The sequence below is a fragment of the Mesoplodon mirus genome, assembly GCF_964341445.2.
Source record: "Mesoplodon mirus genome assembly, chromosome: 6".
Lineage (NCBI taxonomy): Eukaryota > Metazoa > Chordata > Mammalia > Artiodactyla > Ziphiidae > Mesoplodon > Mesoplodon mirus.
In genome coordinates, this window is record NC_138982.1 from 31,997,813 (window position 1) to 32,024,404 (window position 26,592).

The 26,592-nt window shown below is 40.3% G+C and overlaps 1 protein-coding gene across 1 annotated transcript in view; it reads right to left on the bottom strand.

The window, feature by feature from the left end:
* The window catches only part of HACD2 (3-hydroxyacyl-CoA dehydratase 2), a 92,245-nt gene that overhangs the window by 50,174 nt on the left and 15,479 nt on the right, over positions 1-26,592 (bottom strand). The window contains exon 3 of the mRNA XM_082624216.1: positions 21,875-21,893. Within this exon, the coding sequence (XP_082480342.1) occupies positions 21,875-21,893 (19 nt within the window). The remainder of the gene's footprint in view (positions 1-21,874; positions 21,894-26,592) is intronic.

Consider the following 26,592-nt stretch of genomic DNA (forward strand, 5'->3'; position numbering starts at 1 on the left):
TGGGGAAGGTATGGTGAGGTCAAAGAGGGAAACTGCACAGGGAAGAAGAAGAAGGCTAAGGACCAAAGCCCAAGTACACCAATATTTGAGGGACACAGAGAGAAAGAAGAGCCCATGAAAGAATCTAAGGACAGGTGCAGGTGACCTAAGGCACAGGAAGAGAGCTAGGAGAGAGAATGGGCAGGTGGAAGAGTGAACTGAGGAGCAGCAAGGGAAGTGCTGTCCTTACGGAGAGTGAGGTTTCCATTAAGGTAAGAAAGTTGAGGAATTATTCTATGAAGACAGAGGTGAATTTGCTTCCAGTGGAAAAGGGTTCCAAAAAGCACTGTCATCTCTCCTTCTGTGCTCCCATACCCATTTGAACTTATCCTTTGGGCAAAACTTTTGTCACACTCTGCTTCATGTTTGTGTCCTTGGCTCGAGAACAGGATGGGGTCTGCTGATATTTGTATTCTCGGTGCTTAGTCAGTACAGTGCTTGTCACCCGGCACAAACTCAATAAATGCCTGGAGGTTTTCTGAAGGGCAATGGGAAGTATGTGTTAGTAGAAGTCTTGATATGACCTTTGACATATTTCTACGAATTTATCTATAGAGACTAGTCACAAATGTGTATAGATTTAGCTACAGATGCAGTTATTTGCAAACTTTATTCAACAAATACAGCATTGATTAAAAATCAAAATATGTCTACATAATGAATACTATACATGCTCCAAAAATTTTTATTGACCATCAATAACAAATAAATCTATACAAAACCTAAACCCTCAGCACAACTAAAAGATATAGACTCAAATCACATGTAAGTAGAACTATAAACACCAAATTCCAGCAGAGCCATGTCTTGAGCCTCTACTGCAAATCTTTATGGAAAGTGAGAGTCTGGAAAAATGGCATGCTAGCAAGAAGAGAGGAACAGAGGGCTGAAATTTGAGGTAAAAATTCCCCCAGGAAGAGGCAGTCCACCCTAGGTACAAAAACACTGAGAAAAACATTTTGTTGATTAGACTAACGACAGAAAAGGGAATTACTTTAGTCTGTGGGACCCAAGTGGCAATCTCAAAAAGGTATCACTTCTAGGGAAGAAATGGGTAAAAGGGAAGGGAGAGATGTCTTTTAGTGAATGGATGGTGAAGGAGGAAAGAGACAGGAGGAAATCTACACTCCTGTAACACAAATGAGAGCTCAAAACAATTGATAGGCATACAAATCCTATTCCTACTGACCTCCTCAAACAAAAAGGCATCCTTTGAAGAGACTACACTTCATTATGTTTACAGATAAAAGTGTCCTCAAGCTAGTAATCTTATAAATCAAACCAAACTTCCAACACTAGCCAATGAATACATAAAAGCAACTTACAATTGTACAAAACTACTATCAGAAGAAAACAAAGAAAGAGGATCAAACACTTTAGCTAATGAAAATGCACTCAAAAAAAAAACAACCACAAAGGAAACTTTAACACAACACTCCAAACTGAATATTATTAAATAAGCATTTGAGTATATGAAAAATTATTTTTAATCAGAAGTCCAAGAACTAAGAACAGAAATGGACCAAAGCAGGCAGAAATGAAACAAAAGTTGAACTCAGGACAGAAATAGAAGAGAAAGACAAAATGATATCTGACCTAAGGACTACTTAAATCTCAGGTGATCAAAAGAGAATACATTCAAATGAAAATTTAACAAAGGGCACTGAAGAAAGGAAGCAAAACAGCCAAGAGAATAAAAATGAAATTAAAGTAAAAGGGATCAGAGAGAAAGTGGATGAAAAAGAAGGGAGGCAAACAAGATCTAACATACAGATATTTGGAGCCCCTGAAAAAAAAAAAGAACAATGAAACAGAACTAAAATTTAAAACTATAATCCAATAAAACTTTCCAGAAATAAAAGAGGGCCTGGGGCTTCCCTGGTGGCACAGTGGTTGGGAGTCCGCTTGCCGATGCGGGGGACATGGGTTCGTGCCCCGGTCCGGAAGGACCCCACATTCCGCGGAGCAGCTGGGCCCGTGAGCCATGGCCGCTGGGCCTGCGCGTCTGGAGCCTGTGTGCCTTAAAGGAGGAGAGGCCACAACAGTGAGAGGCCCACATATCGCAAAAAAAAAAAAAAGAAGGCCTGAATTACATATCAAAAGAGGCTACTAGGTACCTGGGAAATTGCCCTGCAACAGTCAACTCTAAGGCATACCCTAGTAAAACTATTAGACTCTAAATATAAAGAAAAAAATCCTCAGTGATATCAGCAGGTTGGCAGAATAGGATTTTTCAGTATGCATCCCCTCACAGAAACATCAATTTGAAAAACTATCCATGCATGAAAGTACTTTCACAATAGCTAAGGATTCCAGGTGAGAGATTACAGCACCTGGGTGAAGCACAGAAAAAAGAAAGGACTCACTGAAGGCCAGAATAGGAAGGATGACCTGCATCACCCTTCACCATCAAGCCTGGGTAGCATAGTACAGAGGGAAATACCCTCCAATGGGGGAAGGAGACACCCAATTTCACCACAAACTCCAGCACTAAACCTATCCCTGCAGCCCCTGGCTCCAGTCCAGCCCTCAGGACCCCAGGCTCCAAGCTGGCCCTAGTGTCAGGCAAACCTCCATGGCCACCAGCTCCAGACTGGCTTGCATGGACCTAGGACCCAGGCCTATGATCACAGACCCAGGCTCACTCCAGTGCCAGACTGGCCCCTATGGACCCAGGATTCAGACACACCCCAGTGGACTCAGGCACCAGGCCCACCAATCTGCTGACCCAGGCACAAAGCCAACTCGCTTGAGGACTCCAGCAGCAAGCTGACCCACAGACCTCATCAGATAGCCTGCCCAGAATTTCTGGCCAGGTCGACTGGTGAAAAGCTTTCCAAGCTGAATCCAGTTTATAAAAACTGGAAGAGGTGTCTATTTCTTCAAATGTTCAGACAGCAGTGAAAGGCTGAGGGCATGAATAAACAGGGAAACATGACACCATCAAAGGAACGAATAAAGTACTTGTAACTGATACTAAAGAAATGGAGATCTACAAACTGCCTGACAAAGAATTCAAAATAATCACAGAAGAAGCTCAGTGAGCTACAAGAAAATGCAATTAGATAACAAAATGAAACAAGAAAAACAACACATGAACAAAATGAGAAGTTCAACAAAGAAACAGACGTCATAAAAAAGAACTAAATAGAAATTCTGAAGCTGAAGAACACAATGACTGAACTGAAAAATTCCACAGAGAACTTCAAGATCAGACTTGATCAAGCAGAAGAAAGAATTACTGAGCTTGAAGACAGGTCATTTGAAATTCGTCAGTGGAATGAAAAGAAAAAAGAATGAAGAAGTGTGATGAAAGCCTATGGGAAACCATAAACTAACCAATGCATACATTATTGGAGTCTCAGAGGAGAAATGGGCAGGAAGAGAAAGAAATTATGTCATTACTTGTCTAAGAAAATGATGATAGAAAGCTTCCCTAATCTGGAGAAGCAAACAACATCCAGATCCATGAAACCCAAAGAACCCCAAAGAAATTATATATACAGAGGTCTTCACTGAGATACAATATAATCAAATTATCAAAAGTCAAAGACAAAGAGAATTCTGAAAGGAGCAAGAGAAAAGCAACTCATCACAGTCAAGGGAATCCCTATAAGACTAACAGCAGATTTCTATTAGGCCAAGAGACGATGATATATTCAAAGTGCTGAAAGAAAAAAAAACCCCTGCCAACCAAGAATACTATATCCAGAAAGAGTTTCCCCTTTAGAAATGAAGGAGAAATAAAGACTTTCGCAGACAAACGAATGCTGTGGGAGTTCAATATACTAGACATGCCTTAGAAGAAATGCTAAAAAGAGTTCAAGTTGAAATGAAAGAACACTAACAACACGAAAACATATGAAAGTAAAAATCTTACTGTAAAGGTAAGAATATTGTCAAATTCAGAATATTCTAATACTGGAATGGTGGTATGTGAATCACTTTTAACTCTGATATGTAACTTAAAAGACAAAAGTATTAAAAATAACTATGGCTACAATAATGTGTTAAAGGATACCCAACACATAAAAGATGTAAATTGTGACACCAATAACAAAAAAACATGGGTAAAGTAAAAGTTAGAGTGTAGTTTTTGTATGTGGTCAATGTTAAGTGGTTATCAGCTTAAAAGAGACTATTTTACTACAAGATGTTTGATGTAAGTCTTATGGTAACAACAAAGAAAAAACTAGAGTAAATACACAAAAGAAAAAGAAATCAAAGATACCACTATAAAAAAAATCAAATCACAAAGGAAGACAGCGAGAGAGGAAGAAAGGAACAACAGAACTACAAAATGGTCAGAAGGCAATTAACAAAATGGCAATAGAAATAGCACCAATAATTACTTTAAATGTAAATGGATTAAATTCTCCAATCAAAAGACAGAGTGGGCTTCCCTGGTGGCGCAGTGGTTGAGAGTCCGCCTGCCGATGTAGGGGACACGGGCTCGTGCTCCAGTCTGGGAAGATCCCACATGCTGCAGAGCGGCTAGGCCCATGAGCCATGGCCGCTGGGCCTGCGCGTCCGGAGCCTGTGCTCCGCAACGGGAGAGGCCACAACAGTGAGAGGCCCGCGTACCGCAAAAAAAAAAAAAAAAAAAAAAAAGACAGAGAGTTACTGAATGGCTTAAAAAACAAGATCCAACAATATGCTGCCTACGAAACACTTTAGCTTCAAGGACACATAGGCTGAAAGTGCAGTGATGGAAAAAGATAGCCCAAGTAAATGGTAACCAAAAGAGATCAGGGGTGGCTAAAGTACATCACACAAAATAGACCTTAAGTAAAAAACTGTCACAAGAGACAAAGAAGATCATTATATAATGATAAAGGAGTCAAATCAACAAAAGGATATAATAATTTTGATTACATACACACCCAACATTGGAGCACCTAAACATATAAAGCTGATAACAAAATTGAAGAAAGAAATAGCCAGCGGTACAAAATTAGTAGGGCACTTCAATACCCCACTTCCAACAATGGATAGATCATCCAAGACAGATCAATATGGAAACAGCAGACTTGAACAACACACAGATCCAAAGGACCTAAGAGACACACAGAGAACTTTCCATCCAACAGCAACAGAATACACATTCTTTTTCAAATGCACGTGGAACATTCTTTAGGGTAGATCACACGTTAGGCCACAAGACAAGTCTTAACAAATTTAAGAAGACTAAAATCACATCAAGTATCTTTTCCAACCACAACAGTATCAAGTTAAAAAACAATAACAGGAATAAAATTGGAAAATTAGATTCAAAAGGGAAATAAAAAAATATCTTGAGACAAATGAAAATGAAAACACAACATACCAAAACTTATGGGATGCAGCAAAAGTAGTTCTAAGAGGGAAGTTTCAGCAACAATGGTTACATTAAGAAAGATCTCAGCTTCCCTGGTGGCGCAGTGGTTAAGAATCTGCCTGCCAATGCAGGGGCATGGGTTCGAGCCCTGGTCTGGGAAGATCCCACATGCCGCGGAGCAACTAAGCCTGTGCGCCACAACTACTGAGCCTGAACTCTACAGCCTGCAAGCCACAACTACTGAGCCCGCGTGCCACAACTACTGAAGCCCACGCTCCACAAGAGAAGCCACCGCAATGAGAAGCCTGCTCACTGCAACAAAGAGTAGCTCCCGCTTGCCACAACTAGAGAAAGCCTGTGTGCAGCAACAAAGACCCAATGCAGCCAAAAATAATAAGTAAATAAGGAAAAAAAAAAGGATCTAAAACAACCTAACTTTATACCTCAAGGAACTAGGAAAAGAAGAACAAACTAAGCCCAAAGTTAGCAGAAGGAAGGAAATAATAAAGATCAAAGCAGAAATAAACAGAGACTAGAAAAACAATAGAAAAGATGAATGAAACTAAGAGCTGGGTTTTTTTTTAAAAAGATAAAATTGACAAATCTTTAGCTAGACTAAGAAAAAAAGAAGACTCAAATAAATAAAATTATAAATGAAAAAAGAGGCATTATAACTGATACCACAGAAATACAAAGGATAATAAGAGACTACTATAAATATTTATATGCCAACTAGATATCCTAGAAGAAATGGATAAATTCCTAGAAATACAACCTATCAAGACTTAATCAAGAAGAAAGAGAAAATCTGAGCAGACCAATAATGAGTAAAGAGAGTGAATCAATAATCAGAAACTTCCCAATGAGAAAAGCCCAAGACCTGATGGCTTTACCAGTGAATTCTACCAAACATTTAAGGAAGAATTAATATGAATCTTTCTCAAATTCCTCCAAAAAACAGAAGAGAATACTTCTAAACTCAGAAAATAAAATAACAGGCCAGTATCTCTGATGAACACAGATGAAAAAATCATCATAAATACTAGCAAACCAAATTCAGCAGCACATTAAAAGGATCATACAGCATGATCAAGTGGGATTCATCCCTGGAATGCAAGAATGGTTCAACATATGCAAATCAATAAATGTGATACACCACATTAACAAAATGAAAGCTAAAAATCATATGGTCATCTCAATAGACGCAAAACAGCATTTGAAAAAATTCTAAACCTTCTCAAAAACTCTCAACAAATTAGGTATAGAAGGAATGTATCTTTTTTTTTTTTGCGGCACACGGGCCTCTCACTGCTGTGGCCTCTCCCGCCGCGGAGCACGGGCTCTGGACGCGCAGGCTCAGTGGCCATGGCTCACGGGCCCAGCCGCTCCGCGGCATGTGGGATCCTCCCAGACTGGGGCACAAACCCGTGTCCCCCACATTGGCAGGTGGACTCTCAACCACTGCGCCACCAGGGAAGCCCAAAGGAATGTATCTTAACATAATAAAGGTCATATATGACAAACTAACATCATAGTCCATGGTGAAAAGCTGAAAGCTTTTCCTCTAAGGAACAAGACAAAAATGCCAACTTTCAGCACTTCTATTTAACATAGTACTGCAAGTCCTAGCCAGAGCAATTATGAAAGAAAAAGAAATAAAAGGGATCCAAATCAGAAAGGAAGAAGGAAAATTGTTTTTGTTTGCCAATGATATGATCTTATATATAGAAAACTCTAAACATCCCCCCCGCCAAAAAACAACTATTCAGTAAAGTTGCAGGACAGGAAATCAACAGAGAAAAATCAGTTGTGTTTCTACACATTAACAATGAACTATCCAAAAAAGAAATTAAGAAGTCAATTCCATTTACAATATCATCAAAAAATATATAAATATTTCAGAATAAATTTAACCAAGGGGATAAAAGATCTGTATACTAAAAATTATAAAACACTGATAAAAGAAATTGAAGACACAAATAAATGGAAAGATATCCTGTGTTCATGGATTGGAAGAATTAATATTGTTAAAATGTCCATACTACCCAAAGTGAACTATAGATTCAATGCAATTCCTTTCAGTATTCCAATGGTGTTTTTTATAGAAATAGAAAAAAAAAATCCTAAAATTCACAAACACAAAGGACCCTGAAAAGCCAAAGTAATCTTGAGCCAAAAAAAAAAAACCCAAACAAACAAACAAACAAAATACAATGCTAGAGGCAGTATACGACCTGATTTCAAAATATACCATAAAGCTTTGGTAATCAAAACAACATGGTACTGGCATAAAAACAAACATATAGACCGGTGGAACAGAATAGAGAACCCAGAAATAAATCCACACATTTATGGTCAAAAGATCTTTGAAAAAGTTGCCAACAACACATAATGGGGAAAGGATAGTCTCTGCAATGATGGTGCTGGGAAAACTGTATATTCACATGCAGAAGAATGAAACTGGATGCTTATCTCATGCCATGTAAAAAAAATCAACTCAAGGTGGATTAAAGACTTAAAATATAAAATCTGAAACTGCAAAGCTACTAGAAGAAAACATAGGGAAAAAGCTTCTTGACACTGGTCTGGGCAAATTTTTTTGGATATAACCCTCAATGTACAGGCAACAAAATAAAAAACTGACAAATGGGATTGCATCAAACTAAAAAGTTTCTGTGCAGCAAAAGAAACAATCAACAGAATGAAAAGACAACCTACCTAGATATCTGCAAATAATATATTTGATAAGGAGTTAATATCCAAAATATTGATATATGAGGAACTCAACTCAATAGCAAGAAAACAAATACCAAAACAGAAAATGGACAAAGGACTTGAAAGGGCACTTCTCAAAGGAAGACATACAAAATGGCCAATAGGTATATGAAGAAAGCTCATCACTAATCATCAGGGAAATGCAAATCAAAAACCACAATGAGATACCACCTCACACCCATCAGAATAACTATTACAAAAAGCCAAAAGATACCAAGCATTGGCAAAGGTGTGGAGAAAAGGGAACTCTTATACACTGTTGGTAGGAATATAAATTGGTATAGCCATTAGAGAAGATGGTATGGAGGTTCCTCAAAAAATTTAAAATAGAATTACCATATGTTCTAGTAATGCCACTTCTGGGTATACATCCAAAGGAAATGAAGTCAGCATCTTGAAGAGGTGTCTTTACTCCCTTGTTCATTGCCATATCATTCACAACAGCTAAGATACTTAATCAACCTAAGTGTTTACTGATGGATAAATGGATAAAGAGAACATGATACACACACATGTATTATCCAGCCTTAAAAAAGAAGGCTGTCATTTGCAACAATGCAGGTAAACCTGAAGGACATTATGCTAAGTGACATAAGCTAGGCAAGAAAGAGAAATACTCCATGATCTCACTCATAGGTGAAATCTAAAAGAAGTCAAACTCATAGAAGCAAAGGACAGAATGGTGGCTGCTTAGAGCTGTGGGATGGGGAAAAAGGGGAGATGTTGGTCAAAGAATACAAAGATTCAGTTGTGCAGGACGAATAAGTTCTGGAGAACTAATGTACAGTATGGTGACTGTAGTTAATACCATTATATTGTATACATGAAATTTGCTAAGAAAATAATCTTAAATGTCCTCACTACGAAAAAAAAAGCTAACTGTGAGGTAACAGATATGTTAATTAGCTTGAGTGTGGCAATCATTTAACAATGTATATTTATATTGAAGCATCACACTGTGTACTGTAAATATATATTATTTTTATATCTCAATAAAGGTGGAAAAACAGAAAAAATTTTTATGATTTTCAGGTAAAAAGACAAAATATCATTTTTTTTCCTTTTGGCTGCATTGCATCTTCATTGCTGTGCATGGGCTTTCTCTATTTGCGGCGAGCAGGGGCTACTCTTGGTTGCGGTGCATAGGTTTCTCATTGTGGTGGCTTCTCTTGTGGCAGAGCACGGGCTCTAGGCACACGGGCTGCAGTAGTTGCAGCATGCGGGCTCAGTAGTTGCAGCATGCAGGCCCTAGAGCATGCGGGCTTCAGCAGTTGCGGCACGTGGGTTCAGTAGTTGTGGCTCGCGGGCTCTAGAGCACAGGCTCAGCAGTTGTGGCGCACGGGTTTAGCTGCCTTGTGGCATGTGGGATCTTCCCAGAACAGGGATCGAACCCGTGTCCCCTGCATTGGCAGGCAGATTCTTAACCACTGCGCCACAAGGAAAGTTCCCAAAAGACAAAATATCTTTAAAGGGCAAGATAATTAGGTTGGTATCAGACATCCCAGGAGAAACATACAAGCAAGGCCGAGTAAAGAACATAATGAATGTCAAACTGGAAGTTCTGGCTAGTGCAATAAGACAAGAAAAAGAAATAAAGTATACAAATTGCAAAGGAAGAAACAAAACTATCTTTATTCATAGATGGCATGATTATCTATACAGATCTACCCAAAGAATCTACCAAAAAACCTCCTGGAACTAATAAGCAAGTAGAGCAAGGTTGCAGGATACAAGGTCACTACATAACAAGCCAATTGCTGTCTTATATGCCAGCAATGAACAACCAGAATTTGAAAAAAAAATTGTGATAACAACAAAAAAAGGAAATACTTAGGTACAAATCTAACAAAATAGGTACGTGGAAAATGTCAAAACAATGATGAAAGAAATCAAGTAAGATCTAAATATATGGAGAGCTAGTCCATGTCTGTGGACTAAAAGACTCAATATTGTTAAGATGTCAATTCTTCCCAACATGATTTATAGATTCAACACAATATCAGTCAAAAATCCTAGGAAGCTACTTTGTAGATATTAACAAACTGATGCTAAGGTTTATACGGAAAGTCAAAAGACCCATATAGTACTGAAGAAAAAGAAGAAAGTTGGAGGCCTTATACCTATTACAATCAAGACAGTATGGTACTGGCAAAATAAATGACATTTAGATCAACAGAACAGAATAGACAGCCCAGAAATAAACCCATGCAAATATCTGATCTTCAACAAAGGCACAAAGACAATTCAATGGACAGGAGAAAATCTATGTGACCTCGGGTTTGGTAATGAGTTTTTAGATACAACACCAAAAGCATAATCCATGAAAGAAAAAAATTCCTTCATAAAAGCAATTTTTTGGTTTTAAGCTGGTTAAGTGTAAAGTTGGTTGGTTTTAAGTTAAACTTTGGTTAAGTTGGTTAAGTTGGACTTCATTAAAATTAAAAACTTCTGCTTTGTGAAAGAGACTATTAAAAGAATGAAAAGAGAAGTCACAGACTGGGAGAAGATATTTGCTAAACATACGTCTGATAAAGGATTTACATCCAAAATATAGTAAGAATTTTAAAATCTCAACAGGAAAACAAACAACTCAATTAAAAAGTGGGCAGGGCTTCCCTGGTGGCGCAGTGGTTGAGAGTCCGCCTGCCAATGCAGGGGACACGGGTTTGTGCCCCGGTCCAGGAGGATCCCACATGCTGCGGAGCGGCTGGGCCCGTGAGCCATGGACGCTGAGCCTGCGCATCCGGAGCCTGTTGCTCCGCAATGGGAGAGGCCACAACAGTGAGAGGCCCGCGTACCGCAAAAAAAAAAAAAAAAAAAGTGGGCAAAAGATGTGAACAGAAACCTCATCAAAGAAGGTATACAAATGGCAAATAAAAATGTAAAAAAATGTGCACATCATTTGTCATTTGAGAAATGAAAATTAAAATAAAGGAAACTGGGACTTCTCTGGTGGTGCAGTGGTTAAGACTTCGAGCTCCCAATGCAGGGGGCCTATGTTAGATCCCAGGCCACGGAACTACATCCCACATGCATGCCGCAACTAACAGTTCACATGCCACAACTAAGGAGCCCACATGCCGCAACTAAAGGAACCCACGTGACGCAACGAAGGAGCAGGCAAGCTGCAACTAAGGAGCCTGCCTGCCATAACTAAGACCCAACACAACCAAATAAATGAATATTAAAAGAAAAAAATAAAGGAAACCACTGCATATATACTATGATGGCTAAAACCTAAGATAGCAAATGCTGGTGAGGATGCAGAGCAACAGGAACTCTCATTCATTGCTGACAGGAATGCAAGATGGTACAGCTACTTGGAACAGTTTGGCAGTTTCTTACAAAAGTAAACAGTTTTGCTATATGATCCAATAATTGTGCTACTAGGTACATAATCAAATTATCTGAAAATGCAAAAAAAAAATTTTTTTCCCACACAAAACCAGCACACAAATATTTACAGCACCTTTATCCATAACCATCCCAAACTGGAAGCAAACTAGATGTCCTTCAATAGGTGAATGGATAAACAAACTGTACATCCATACAGTGGAATATTATTCAGAAATAAAAAAGAATGAACTTTCAAACCATGTGAAGATATGGATGAATCTCAAAAGCATGTTGCTAATTGAAAGAACACTGTGAGGTAGGAACTGTTTTTAAAATACTAGTGGAAAGATGTTCACTATGAATGATGAGGAAAAAATTCCTTTCCTAGGAAAGCTGTACAAAACTATAAAAGACATACTACGTCATACAGATATTCCAGATATTCCAAAGTGTTCTTGCTTCCTTCATTAATACACTATTTAGCATTCAACTCCTGCTGTGGAATCATAAATCAAAGAATTCTTTTGCTAAACTTTCACTTTTGGGCTCAATGCAATTAACTCGATCACTAGATGGTGTTTCCAGCTTTGCTGGACTAACCTTGCTTTTGAAGCTAAGAACATAAGTGGAAGGTTTACTGACTTCAGACTGTCACAAACCATCTGACCAGAGATCTTCTGAAATACTTTCTTTGTCTCTAGCTTTTTAATTAAGCAAATTAAGGTAATTTTTAATTTTAAAGATACCTTGTGCCTATAATTAAGAAATATTTATGAGATAATCTCCAGGGCAATGCAGGAAGTTTCAGCTTTTTGTTACTTAAAATATTAACGATCAAGGCATGAGAGAGCGATGGAAAAACATCCACTTCTCTTTTCTCTCTTTTCAGTTTCAGCTATTGATTCATTACTATTTTTATTAGACGTCCTCCCGAAGTCCTTACCTTCAGTGTCTCCTTACTAATACAAGGGTGCCATCTAGTGATGATCATGGGTAAATGTATGCCATACAAAGTGTGTGTGTCCATCTCCCACCCCAATTCAGTTTTCTGCTGGGGATTTCAAGATGCATTGAGAAAGCAAAATAAACAAATGGGACCTAATTAAACTTAAAACCTTTTGCACAGCAAAGGAAACCATTGACGAAACGAAAAGAGAACCTACTGAATGGGAGAAAATATTTGCAAATGATATGACTGATAAGGGGTTAATCAAAATATATAAACAGCTCATACAACTCAACATCAAAAAAACCAAACAACCTGATTAAAAAATGGGCAGAAGAACTCAAGAGACATTTTTCCAAAGAGCACATGCAAATGGCCAACAGACACATGAAAAGATGCTCAACACTGCTAATCATCAGGAAAATGCAAATCAAAACCACAATGAGATATCTATCACCTCAAATCTGTCAGATGGCTATCATCAAAAAGAACACAAATAACAAATGTTGGCAAGGATGCGGAGAAAAGGGAACCCTTGTACTGGTGGGAATGTAAATTGGTGCAGCCACTGTGGAAAACAGAATGGAGGTTTCTCAAAAAACTAATAGACCTACCATATGATCCAGCAATTCCACTTTTGGGTATATATCCAAAAAAACCCCAAAACACTAATTTGAAAAGATACGTGTACCCCAATGTTCATAGCACCATTATTTACAACTGCCAAGATATTGAAGCAACCTAAGTGTCCCTCGACAGATGAATGGGTAAAGATATGGTATACACATACAATGGAATACTACTCAGCCATAAAAAAGAATGAAATCTTGCCATTTGCAGCATCATGTATGGACCTGAAGGGCATTATGTTAAGTGAAATAAGTCAGACAGAGAAAGACAAATACTGTATGATATCACTTATATGTGGAATCCAAAAAATGCAATAAACTAATGAATTTAACAAAAAAGAAACAGACTCACAGATATACAGAACAAACTATCGGTTACCAGTGGGGAGAGAGAAACAGGGAGGGGCAGGATCAGGGTAGGGGATTAAGAGGTACAAACTATTGATACCATGTATAAAATAAATAAGCTATATGGATATATTGTATAGCACAGGGAATATAGCCAATATTTTATAATAATTATAAATGGAGTATAACCTTTAAATTGTGAATCACTATATTGTACACCTGTAACATATAATATTGTACATCAACTATACTTCAATAAAAAATGCATTGAGGGCTTCCCTGGTGGTGCAGTCGTTCAGAGTCCGCCTGCCGATGCAGGGGACATGGGTTCATGCCACCATCTGGGAAGATCCTGCATGCCGCGGAGCGGCTAGGCCCGTGAGCCATGGCCGCTGAGCCTGCGGGTCCGGAGCCTGTGCTCCGCAAAGGGAGAGGCCACAACAGTGAGAGGCCCGTGTACCGCAAAAAAAAAAAAAAAAAAAAAAAGCATTGAGAGGGAAAATGTACTAAAACTATCAATACTATACTTGAAACAAGTTTCCTAATACTCATACATAGGTATATTTAAACATCTAGCGCATCCTCCTTTTCTATTGCTGCTCAGATAACTGACCATCTCTGAAGCTACTTCATAGTTAGTTTCATGGAATTTCAGATCATCCAGCTGAAAGGAATGTTAGAGATGATATATTATCTAGTCAAACTCCTACTTCTTCAGATGTGGAAACTAATGCCCAGAGGGAGGGTGCCTGACTTGTTACACAGCTCGTAGTGTTTCCAGTGGGGTTGGTTTGCCTTAGCTTGGTTCCTGATGGACTGGAAAACAAGATAGTATTACCTTGCAGAGAAGATATTTTAAACTATCTCAGTAACAGGTTTCCATTCAAACCAAACCCCTAGCTGTTCCTGCAAGGATGGCAAAGGGTAAAATTCCCTGATCTAGGCTCTATTCATGGCTTTCCCTTTTCCAACTGGGCACAGAAACCCTCAGGGATTATGTTTTGCCCACTGATAATCAATGGAAGAGCTGCTACAGCTTACTGCATGCTTGCTAGGTGCCAGGCAGTGTGCAGGAGCTCTGGGTAAGTCCCTCACCTCCCCTGCTCAGGCACTTTGGGCTCCTGATGAGCATGCCCTATTTGTCCCTTCCCTTCATCTCAGTACATTCACTCAGAGCCGGGAACAACTTACGGAGCTGGATGTTCCAGGCAAAGGGACATTTTATGTACAAAATCATGGAGTGTGAAAATGCAAAGTTTATTCAGAGAAAGTGGCTGAAACTTTGGGTATGAGGAGCAGAAGACGCAGGTGCTAAAACTATCTTTCTTTCCTCTTCTCTCTCTGTCTAGAAGGGAGAAGGCAAAATGTGATCAGGAGGCAACAGAATAATCAAAGCGCCAAAGCCGAGGGAGACTAAGCTAGACCGGTCTGAAGGGCTTGGCTGATTTGGAAAAGATTATGAACACGGTCTTGGTAGAGTTCTGGTGTTGGGATGCTGGGAAATTAATAAATGACAAAGACAGAATAACAAGGAGTTGACCAGGCCTCTAACCTCCCCACTGCACCCAGACAGCCCACTGCACCCAGACAGCCCTCTAGGCAGCAGACACAGGCTGGCCTGCTGGGAAAGGTTAAGTTCGTTTTCCCACCTCAAAGGGCTTCTCCTTCCCCTGTCAGTACTACCACTAAACATGCCCCCAGGCAGAAAGCAACTTCTGAAGCTAAATCTGCACCATTTTGTATTCCGTAAGCCAGGAAAACTGGCTTGGGGAAATGGGTCCCAGGGTTGAACACACTAAGAACAGGGTGGAAGAGAGCCAGCAAGGTCCATGTGACCCTGTGTCAGTTCCCACTAACAAAAGGGGAGATAGATCTCAGGATCAGAAATTTGTACTTTGGGAATATGGCTATTTTTATACTGTTTGTATTTTTGATACTCATCCCCTTTTTGTTCTTCCTCACTTTTGGTAAAGTTCATTTAAAAAATGTCAACTAAGCCAAGAGGCACCAAAGAAGGCAGTTTTGTTTCTGTGCCCAGCCATACCCATGAGGGCTGGGCACAGGGGTGAAAGCAGAATTCCAGATGAGCAAATCCGGGGGAATAACTCCTTTCCTCCACAATGCTTTCCTTCCAGAGTTCTCTTCTGCTGCAACACAGAAGGTTCTGGGTCTGGCTTTAGTAATACGTGAGGGCATGTCCTTCACAATATTGCACTGTAAATGAGTAATAAAAGCTTGAACCTCTGGGAGGCCGGTGGCGGGGGCAGATGGGAGGAAGCGTTGCAGTTTGGAGAGGATTTAGTTCATTCTCACTGGTGGGAGGGATAAGATTTCTGGTAGGAGACTGGGTCTCTGGTGCTTGTCTCTCCGGCAGCTGCCCCTTTCCTCCCTGGCACCATTTGTTACTTAAAATCAGTCTGAAGCCATATGCTACCTATTAACATTAGGGTGATTACAAATTTCTTAAAATTAATTTTTAAAAAATAATTAAGTAAAAGGTATCATCAGTTTACGAGAGGAGTGCAAGCTGGAATGTACAGCAAATATTTGAAACCACAAATCTAGGATAAGGGCTTCTGTCCTTGTCTGTTGATGATATCAGAGTGCTAATACTCAACTTCAGACATAATACCCTCTGGGCTGTGACTGAACTCCTGTTCTACAGTTTTCAATCAAGAGAACTTCCAAAGTTATTTATATTGACAGTATAATTTCCAACACAAAGGTTCACCAAACACACAATGTTACATCTTATTAGGAGTATCATCAGGGGCTTCCCTAGTGGCGCAGTGGTTGAGAGTCCGCCTGCCGATGCAGGGGACACGGGTTCGTGCCCCGGTCCGGGAAGATCCCACATGCCGCGGAGCGGCTGGGCCCGTGAGCCATGGCCGCTGAGCCTGCACGTCCGGAGCCTGTGCTCCGCAACGGGAGAGGCCACAACAGTGAGAGGCCCGCGTACCGCAAAAAAAAAAAAAAAAAAAAAGAGTATCATCAGTTCTAGTCCCTCTACCTCTAATTTCTATCCCAACAAAGTGGGGTAACCATACTCTGGAGTTAGCTGAGAACCACCCATATCCAATATGCCTCTTCCACAATCTAATCTTGAGCACAACACAGAAAAACAGGTAATACTTCTTTCAGTACAAACTGTACCATGTGATTAAAGAAAACCACACTCTTCTTTGCAGTCTTGTAAAAGACATGTCCCAATTGGGTTTTTAAATTCTCATTTCCAAAAAGAAAAACACTGCGTAAATAAAAGCACTATGAATCTTGGTCTGAGGACTGAGACCACAGTATTTAAGAAATCTTATCCCAGAAAAAGACAAATACTGTTTGATCTCACTTTTATGTGAAATCTAGGGAAAAAAAACAAAAACAAATAAACAAACTCATAGATACAAAGAACAGACTGGTGGTTGCCAAAAGCAAGGGGTGGAGGTGCGGGGAACGGGTGAAGGTTGTCAAGAGGTACAAACTTCTAGTTATAACATAAACAAGTCCTGGGGATGTAATGCAGAGCATGGCGACTACAGTTAATAATACTGGATTGCATATTTAAAGTTGCTAAGAGAGTAGACCTTAAATGTCCGTATCACAAGAAAAAAAATTATAACTATATGAGGTGATGGACATTAACCAAACTTATTTTGGTGATCATTTAACAATATATACATATACCAAAGCCTTATGTTGTACACCTGAAACTAATACAATGCTATATGTCAGTTATTCCTTAATTTAAAAAATATGTCCCCAACATGTGCTCAAAAGGGCTATCATTTGTCCCCTTCCCTCCCCGCAAAAGAAATCTTGTTCCTGCATTATCAGTGGAGAGCAAACAACCCACTTTAAAGAAGTTGGGGCATGGAAACCCATTTGGAAGGACAGAGGCCTGACTTCCTCACAGAAATGAATCCCTCACGTGGAATTTTAGTTTACTATTTCTGGAGGCTATTTTTGCCAAGTTGCATTGTCATAACCATGGACAAGAAGCAACTCCAACCCATACTAAGAACAGGTGACCCTGAAGCACTCACTTACACAGAAATTACAATTTAGGAAAAATAAGAATATGGAAGAGTTACACTTATATAAATCTAAATATGGAACATTACATTAGGGACAGAATAAAACTTTTAACATTCTATGACATTATTATTGTTAATAACAAGAACTACCATTTTATTGGGCAATTTTCAACATTGCCATATCTTAGACATTAAGCTAAGTGTTTCTCATGTGTGTCCTCTCGCGTTTTCACAACAACCCTAGAGGTAGGTATTATTATCCTCCTTTTATTGAGGAAGAAATGAAGGCACACAAAAGTCGAGTTACATCCTGAAAGTAATAGCTAGTAACTAACCCAGGTCTGACTGAGGTCTAGACTTCTCATCAACAATATGTAAACTAAAGACATCTCAAGGCATTAAAACAAGTTTCTAAAAGGCCAAGCTGGGGCCTCCCTGGTGGCGCAGTGGTTGAGAGTCCGCCTGCCGATGCAGGGGATACGGGTTCGTGCCCCGGTCTGGGAGGATCCCATATGCCGCGGAGCGGCTGGGCCCGTGAGCCATGGCCGCTGAGCCTGTGCGTCCGGAGCCTGTGCTCCGCAACGGGAGAGGCCACAAAAGTGAGAGGCCCGCGTACAGCAAAAAAAAAAAAAAAAAAAAAAAAAAAAAAAAAAAAAAAAAAAATAAAAGGCCAAGCTATTACAGTGAAAAGTTTCAGAAAGCCACAGGAAAATAAACCATCATTCCAAAAGTAAACTTAAGTCGTATGAGTAAAAAAAATAAAGGATTGCGTTTAGGCTAATGCTAGAAACAGCCTATTTATTAGTATTCTTACCGATTTTTTTAAGGAACTGAAAACATTTTGAAACAAGTTTCAGAAAATTTCACCAGAATTTAGTAAGATTATGATCAAATGTTCACTGAGCTCCCACTAGGAGCCATGAACTGTTAGGTGCTGGGATACAGAAATCAATAGGAGACAGTTCTCATTCTTGGAAAAATTCAGTGATCTTGGTGGGAGATATAGTGACAGACCACAATACATTGTGGAAAGTGTGATAACAGAGTGAGTTGCAGGGTATTACAGAAAAGTGAGGAATGGTATGTAATCTAGCCAGAGGGTGGTAGGAGAGTTTACTGGGGGAAGCTGCCAGCTGCAGGGGATGCGCTACCACTCCGGCAGAGCACAAAGCCTGGGCACAGACCAGAGGCAGGAAGCAGTGCAGTAGTATGGGGGGCCGGGGGGATACAAGAAGGTCAGGGTTGCTGAAGCAGAGAGTGGGAGGCAGGGAATGGACATAGGTAAGGCTAGGGAGGTGGGCAGGGTCCAAATCATGAAGATGTTTAAACCAGCGAAGGGTTATAAGCATGGAAGTGACATGCTCAGAATCATCCTTTAACTAAATCCCTCGAGGACTGTAAGCATGGATTTGGAGCCACACAGCCACAGGATCAACTTCTAGCTCTAAGGCTTATTAGCTAAGTGAACTTTGGCAACATATAAAACCTTCTAAGCCTCAGTCTTATCAACAGTAAAATGGGAAGTAAGTAGATTATGAATGTAAAGCACTGAAACATAGTAAATGCTCTTATTATAATGATCGCTCTTATTATTACTAATATTAATATTATAAACCTACAAGTTCAGGGAGTGTGATATGGGAGTCCAGATGAGACATATTCAGGCCCTGAACAGGGTTGGAAAAAACAGGACAATCTGAGAACTATTTAGGAAACAGAACTGAGAAAACCTGATGACCACCTGGCTATGGGAGTATGGGGAAAGGACAGGAGACATCATGGATGAGCCCTAGGTCTAGAATGGGTGACTGAATGGACAGTGGTTGGAAGCTGGTGGAGCACCCAACAAGAAGAAGGAGGCTGCTGAGGAGGAGGTGTACATCCAGGAGTGGACATCCAGGAGCTCACGGAGTGAGTCTGGAGTCTGGGGTGCAGGTGTGGCTTGGAGTTAAAGAAGTGAGTGTCTTAAGTACCTCAACCCATGAGAAGGAAAGAGATCACCCAGAGGGCCTGTTCAGGGAAAGGAGCAGTGCGCTTGGCCAGATACTGGGAACACCCACAATTAAGGGGCAAGGGGAGAAAGAAAAGCCCCCAAAGAAAGAAAAGAACCACAGAGGACCAGAAAAGCCAGGAGGTCTCAGTATGATGTAAGATAAAAGAACAGGATGTCACAGAGGGGGTCATCAGTGGTACCCAACGTAGTTGAGAAGTTCAGTAAATTCCAAACGTTAAATTCCTCAGAATTTAACAGAAACTCGTGCTGATTTTAGACCAGAGGGCAATTTTAGTAGGACAAGGGGTACAGAAGCACAACTGCTGGGTTAAGGTATAAATGGGAGCGTGGAAGTGGAAAGAGTGTACCAGAAATCTGGTAAAAGGGATGAAGAAGACTTATGTAGTAATAAGGGAGGAAGGTAGGGTCAAAGGTTAGGTTAAAAATTATTTTTAGGATGGAGCATTCTGAGCATTTTGTGAGCTGAGAAGGAAAAGGCAGATGACAAAGGTTGACGATGCAAGAGAGAGAATCACTGATGGAACAAGGTTCTTGAGAAAATAAGAAGGAATTTTAAAGTATCTCCTGTGTGTCAGGCACCAAACCGAGACCTAGGGACACCTGTCAACAAACCATCAGAGCAGAGTGTGACATAGATGCTAGTCCTCGGAGCGCATCCTGCCAGAGGTGCTCAGAGGGGCGCCCATCTGAGTGTGGCTTTCCTGAGCTTAAGCCTGTGCCTGTTCACCTCTCTGCTCCCACTACCCACCAGTGTCTGGCCCCACCTGGTAGGCATCCAATCAAGTTCTTGGTATGAATGAATAAATATACTTGTCAGAAACTTTATTTCCAGGGGTAGAAATTTTATAGAGGCATGAGAATATATTCTAGGACAGATAAAAGGAATTTGTGTATTAAAAGACAAGGCAATATTAATTAAAATAATAATACACATGCTTGGAAAACATGCATCTAAGAGCTTTGTATGGAGGCAGCTGAAGGTTAAGAGAGGGGGGAGACTGGGGGCACAGGGTTCAGTCATATGGAGAAGGCCTGAACTGGTTCCAGAACTCTCTCTGGCTGAATATATCCCCCAATCTACAAATTTAAGCACTTAAGAAGGGACAAATTTTTCACCTCAAAACTCTAGATAAAGGACTAAAAAGGAAATGTATGTAAGATTATTCACTAGCTGAAACCCATTCACCATAAAATAAAGTCAGTCAGGTGGGCTCTGGCTCAGACTGGCCAGGTCCCAAGTAAGGCTGTGCCATTTACTGGCTATGGGACCAGGTCCCTTAACCTTCTCTGGGAAAGCAGACCACATGATAAATGAGTCTCCAAGCTCCTTTCAAATCTCTTGCTTAAAGGTGCTAAAGCAGTTTCCTAACCTTCTGAATCACGCTCCTCTGAGAATCTATGAAACCCATGAATCCTACCCACCTTCCCAAGCAAACACAGACACATCCATACAAAATTTTGCAAATCATTTGAGAAATCCCTGATTGTAGACCTCCTCCTAGTGAGGAAACAGCCGAGGTGCAATTCTTTATACGGAAGATGTTTGTCTTCCTTAAAAGTAATAGAGCCCAGGTATCATAGTGATCCCTTTAAGGCCCATGGTGGAGAGTTTGCTGTGTGTCCACCTGAACCGTAAGTCTCCTCATTTCTGAATTCCCCAGTGCCCCGAATATAGTAAGTACCCACTTAATTTATCCATTATGTTGATCAGGGCTATAATGGGTTGAATGCATAGTTCTGGAGTTTTCAGACTCTTGGTGCTTCTCAGTGAGTAGCAACTTCAAATCCTCCCTTGGAGAGACAAGTCCACATGCACAGCAACCGCTATGGGTTTACTCCACAGGGCCTATCAACTTTCCAAAATTGATTTCTGCTTAGAGGAGTCTAGCCACCCCAGACTAGAAGCAGAATTTGATGACCCTCCGCATTCCCCCAAAAGGAATCACATTGTATCTGCTTTCAGTAGAAATCTCTCATATTTGCATAACCCTTTGTACTTGTACTTTCCAATCCCTCTCACATACATTAAATATTCATCTGAGAGGTAGGCAATATACGCAGTACTCCATTTTAAAAACTAAGGAAAGAGAGTATAACATTTAAGTAATCAGAGAGGGCTTTCAACAGAGCCCAGCACTCCAAGTCACATTTTTATAAATATCTAGTGTTTCTCTATTTACCCTTGTACTGAGAAGGTAGGAGAGGCCTCTTTAAATTGACAGAGAAAAACAGCCATGGCATTTAGTAAAGTGTTCAGTGATAACATCTAAATAGTACCCATGATTTTAGAAACCAAAAGCCTAAGCAATTTTATATATAATGATTAAATAGGTTAGTTTTTTCAATGCTCAGTAAGAATCTAATCAACCTATCATTCATGACTTAAGAAAAGAAAGCAGAATCCACTCTACATAAGTTGGGGGGGAATTCCATACTCACCTACTGCACAATGTAAAATCTAGAGAGAAAAAGGGGGGAAAAGAGAATTAGTAAAGATCAATAATATTATAGTTTTATTTCATACAAACTAGCCTTTCAGAAGAATAGAGCAGTGTCTGCCAGCAGTATTGAATTCAAAAAATGAACAATTTTTAAACTTGGCTACAGACTATTTAACAAAATGTAAATTCTTGTTCAGTTTTTTGTTTGTTCATTTTTAGTTTGCGTATCTATGGAAGATTTCCTAAGGAATAAATCTTACCCAATCGTTTAGCAAATGTCAAGGACCTCTTCTATAATACATAAACTGGTAGGAGCAGCCAGCGTACAACAACGCCCATGTCCCATTTGTACAGAACAGAACTATCACAGACTATGGAACACAGGATCAGAAGAGCCTTTTCTTACCTGGCAGGCCCTTCAATGCAGACATTTATTCTACAAAGCTCTACCCTTGGACCCCATCTTATCTCATTCTGTGATCTCATTATAGGGGTATTCCCAGTCTAATCTCTAACCCCAGATCTCTTTGAATTCCAGGCCCAAATTCCTTTGGACATCTCCATCTAGGTGTACCAGCAGCAACTCAAAGATGGCGTGCTTCTGCAGGAAGCTCACCCTTCCTTTCCTTCATATCTACCATGCCTCTTGATCACCAACCCCCCCACTCTCAGATTCAACTGCTCTTTCCTTTCCTTCACTCCCAAGTCAAACAGGTTTCCAAGTCCTGCCAATGCTTTTGGCATGTCTTCCCCAGTTTTCTTTTCCCAGTGCATGGGTGAGACTGCTATCTCCTCTCCATCTCAATGGCCATCTAACCAGCCAATTAGGTTCTTCCAAATCCCCTTCCACTTCATCCTGTGTCTGGCACTGCTTTAACCTGGGTGGTGGTAGTAAAGAAGTAATTTGAAGCCATCTACAAGGTTGATTTAATGACCAAAGCGTTTTTGGATGATAAGACCTAACAAGTATTGCAGTGCATTTTGGAATTTACATTTCTCAAGCCGTCATTGTGCTGTTTGAAACTAACAATAACCCTGGCAGATGGGCAGGACAGATATCTCTACTTGCAGATGAGAAAACGAAGGCTTAGAAACACTGCTCAGCTTCACCAAGGTAGTAAGTGATGTACCGGATCAAGAACCTAGATTTTATTTCTACTCTACTGCTTTTTCTATCATTTCACTGTACATTAGTTACACCTGCAAAAGCTATAACTTGACAAGACTTAGCTCTATCTAAAACATGCCTAGGGACTTCCCTGGTGGCTCAGTGGTTAAGAATCTGCCTACCAGGTTTCCCTGGTGGCGCAGTGGTTGAGAGTCCGCCAGCCGATGCAGGGGACATGGGTTCGTGCCCCGATCCGGGAAGATCCCACGTGCCGCGCAGCGGCTAGGCCCGTGAGCCATGGCCACTGAGCCTGCGCGTCTGGAGCCTGTGCTCCACAACGGGAGAGACCACAGCAGTGAGAGGCCCGCGTACTGCAAAAAAAAAAAAAAAAAAAAGAATCTGCGTGCCAACACAGGGGACATGGGTGCCAGCCCTGGTCCGGAAAGATCCCACATGTCACAGAGCAACTAAGCCCGTGTGCCACAACTACTGAGCCTACACTCTCTAGAGCCCGCGTGCCACAACGACTGAGCCCGCATGCCACAACTACTGAAGCCTGTGCACCTAGAGCCCGTGCTCCACAACAAGAGAAGCCACTGCAGTGAGAAGCCCGCTCGATGCAACTAGAGAAAGCCCGTGTGCAGCAACAAAGACCCAAAGCAACCAAAAATAAACAAAAAACAAACAAAAAATAACATGCCTAATAAGACTCTGTGCTCAAGTCTCTGATTTCACTAAGTTTTTTCTGAAGGGAGGAGGATGGAGGTGGCTTGGATTTAAAAAATAATCAAGCTGCACAAATATGTCAATAACTGATAAAAGAACAAAAGAATTACTAGACTGCAAATCTTATATTTTTCAAAAGAAAACACTGCTAAGAATCTCAAATGTGTGAATATTACAAGATAGGACAAACTTCCTGCTGCAAAGTTGAGGAAAACTAAGATACGTGTTGATTAAAATGAAATGGAATGAAAGATGAGTGATGAGCATCCTTTGAGACAAGATAGATGATAGTGCCTAGATAGAAAACCTATTCTATTCATGTATGTGGCAAGACATCCAGGCTGCTGATTTACAATAGGACACTGCAGAAAAGGAATGGATAACCTTAAGGCCTATCATGTCTTCTTTGTGTGACAGAACAGATCTTAGTCCCATGAGACCCAATCTCCCCTTTTTTACCACATATTTTATAATGCCTCCTTTACTAAATATAAAATTCATAGATGATATAACTTACCTGCACAAAAATTAAAACAAATAAACAGTGTCCTAACCAATATGTAAAGAAGAAATAAAAAGATAGTAGTTTATTTAAAAAAATATGTATTTCCATAGATAAATGCTTGGGGACACAATGACATAATGAAGCAGTCAGATATAGGTATCAACTTATGATGAATAAGTTTGGATTTAAAAATAAGAAGATCAGAAAGCACTTTGGACAAGAATAGGAAAATAAAAGAAAAGAGGTACACACCAACCCTAGAATAAAAACAGTATTAAGATAATAATGGACATAGGGGAGTAATCTTAACTGAAGTTAAAACAACACGGCAAGTAAATAACAAAGTAGAGAAAATGAGGAAGTACAACATTATCACAAATGAAGCTAGGTCTTATTTATTTGTAAGTGTGGTGTCAAAATAATCCCCTAGATTATGTCATGGGATAGGGTAGGAAGAAAGTATCACAGAAAGCATCCTTCTGCTTTGAAATCCCACTGAGACATACAATCTGTGCCTGGTCTGTAAAAAGAACTTGGAAACAATATTCTTTGAATGGTGAGACAAGGAAAAGAAGATGGATTAGACAAAAACACAGTAATGCAAGATGTGATAAAGTAGTTGTGTAACTGTGGATAGTTTTAGGATAAAACTGAACAACTGTAGTGATTCAAAAAAAGGCAGTATAAAATATTATTAAAATAGTTATATTAAAGAAATCGAGGGGGCTTCCCTGGTGGGGCAGTGGTTAAGAATCTGCCTGCCAATGCAGGGGACACGGGTGCCAGCCCTGGTCCGAGAAGATCCCACATGTCGTGGAGCAACTAAGTCCATGTGCCACAACTACTGAGCGTACGCTCTAGAGCCTGTGAACCACAACTACTGAAGCCTGTGTGCCTAGAGCCTGTGCTCCACAACAAGAGAAGCCACCACAGTGAGAAGCCCACGCACCGCAACAAAGAGAAAAGCCCACGCGCAGCAATGAAGACCCAGTGCAGCCAAAAATAAATAAGAATTTTTTTAAAATTTAATTAAAAAAAAAATCCGCCTGCCAATGCAGGGGACACGGGTTCGATCCCTGGTCCAGGAAGATCCCACATGCTGCGGAGTGACTAAGCCCATGGGCCGTAACTAGTGAGCCTGCACTCTAGAGCCCATGGGCCACAACTACTGAGCCCATGTGCCACAACTACTGAAGCTCACGCACCTAGAGCCCATGCTCCCCAACAAGAGAAGCCACTGCAATGAGAAGCCCATGCACCGCAACGAAGAGTAGCCCCCACTGGCCGCAACTAGAGAAAGCCCGCACGCAGCAACAAAGACCCAGTGCAGCCAAAAATAAATAAAATAAATAAATTTATTTTAAAAAAAAGAAATTGAATGAGATCCCTGCATTTCACGAGTCTCCATTAACTTAAAGTCTGAACAGGAATCTCAATCTGTTCCATATTTTCAATCAAAAATTTCATTGTTTTTGCAGTTATAACTGTTGCACTGAAATCCTTTTCAACTAAATATGCAAGCTGGAAATGCTATAATGTTTACAGAACAGAACGTGCAGAGGGAACAAATTACTCAATTATTTTGAGATGATACCTTTATTTCACTTAAGCTCCCTATTCATACCAACTGTGCTAGGCAGAATGCTAAAGATGATTCCCTAAGATTCTTGTACCTTGGTTATCCAATCAAACACTAAACAAGGTACCACAGGGCGGGAATTTTGCAAATGTAATTAAAGTCTGAAGTCAATTGATTTTAAGGCACAGAGAGTATGTGGGTAGGCCTGATCCAACCAGGCCAGCCTTTTAAAAGCAGAGAGTTTTCTCCAGCTGGTGGCAGAAGAGGAACTCAAAGATATTCAAGGAACAAAAGATATTCAATATGCCATTTCTCACTTAGAAGATGGAGGAGGCCATGTGCAGGGACTGGAGAGCAGCCTCTAGGAGCTAGGAGTGACCCCCAACTGACAGCTAGTAAGGAAATGGGACCTCAGACCTACAACCACAGGTTAAGTGGATTCTGTCAATGAGCTGAATAAGCTTAGAAGCAGACTCTTTCCCAGAGTCCCCAGATAGAAGCCAACCCAACTGACACCTTGATTTCAGTCTTGTGAGACCCTGAGCAGAGAACCCAGCCAAGCCCAGTTTCTGACTCATAGAACTGTGAGCTAATAAACGAGTGTGGTTTTAAGCCACTAAGTTTGTGGTATTTTGTCATGCAGCAAGAGAAAACTAAGAAAACGACCTTCTTCTAACTTAATAAGCTTTTTGTTTAATTTCTTGTGAAGATTTTTTAGTATGAATATGTACTACAAAACTATCAATTTATATTTGGAGAGGGATCAGCCCATGGTATATACAAAAGTCAGGGGGAATA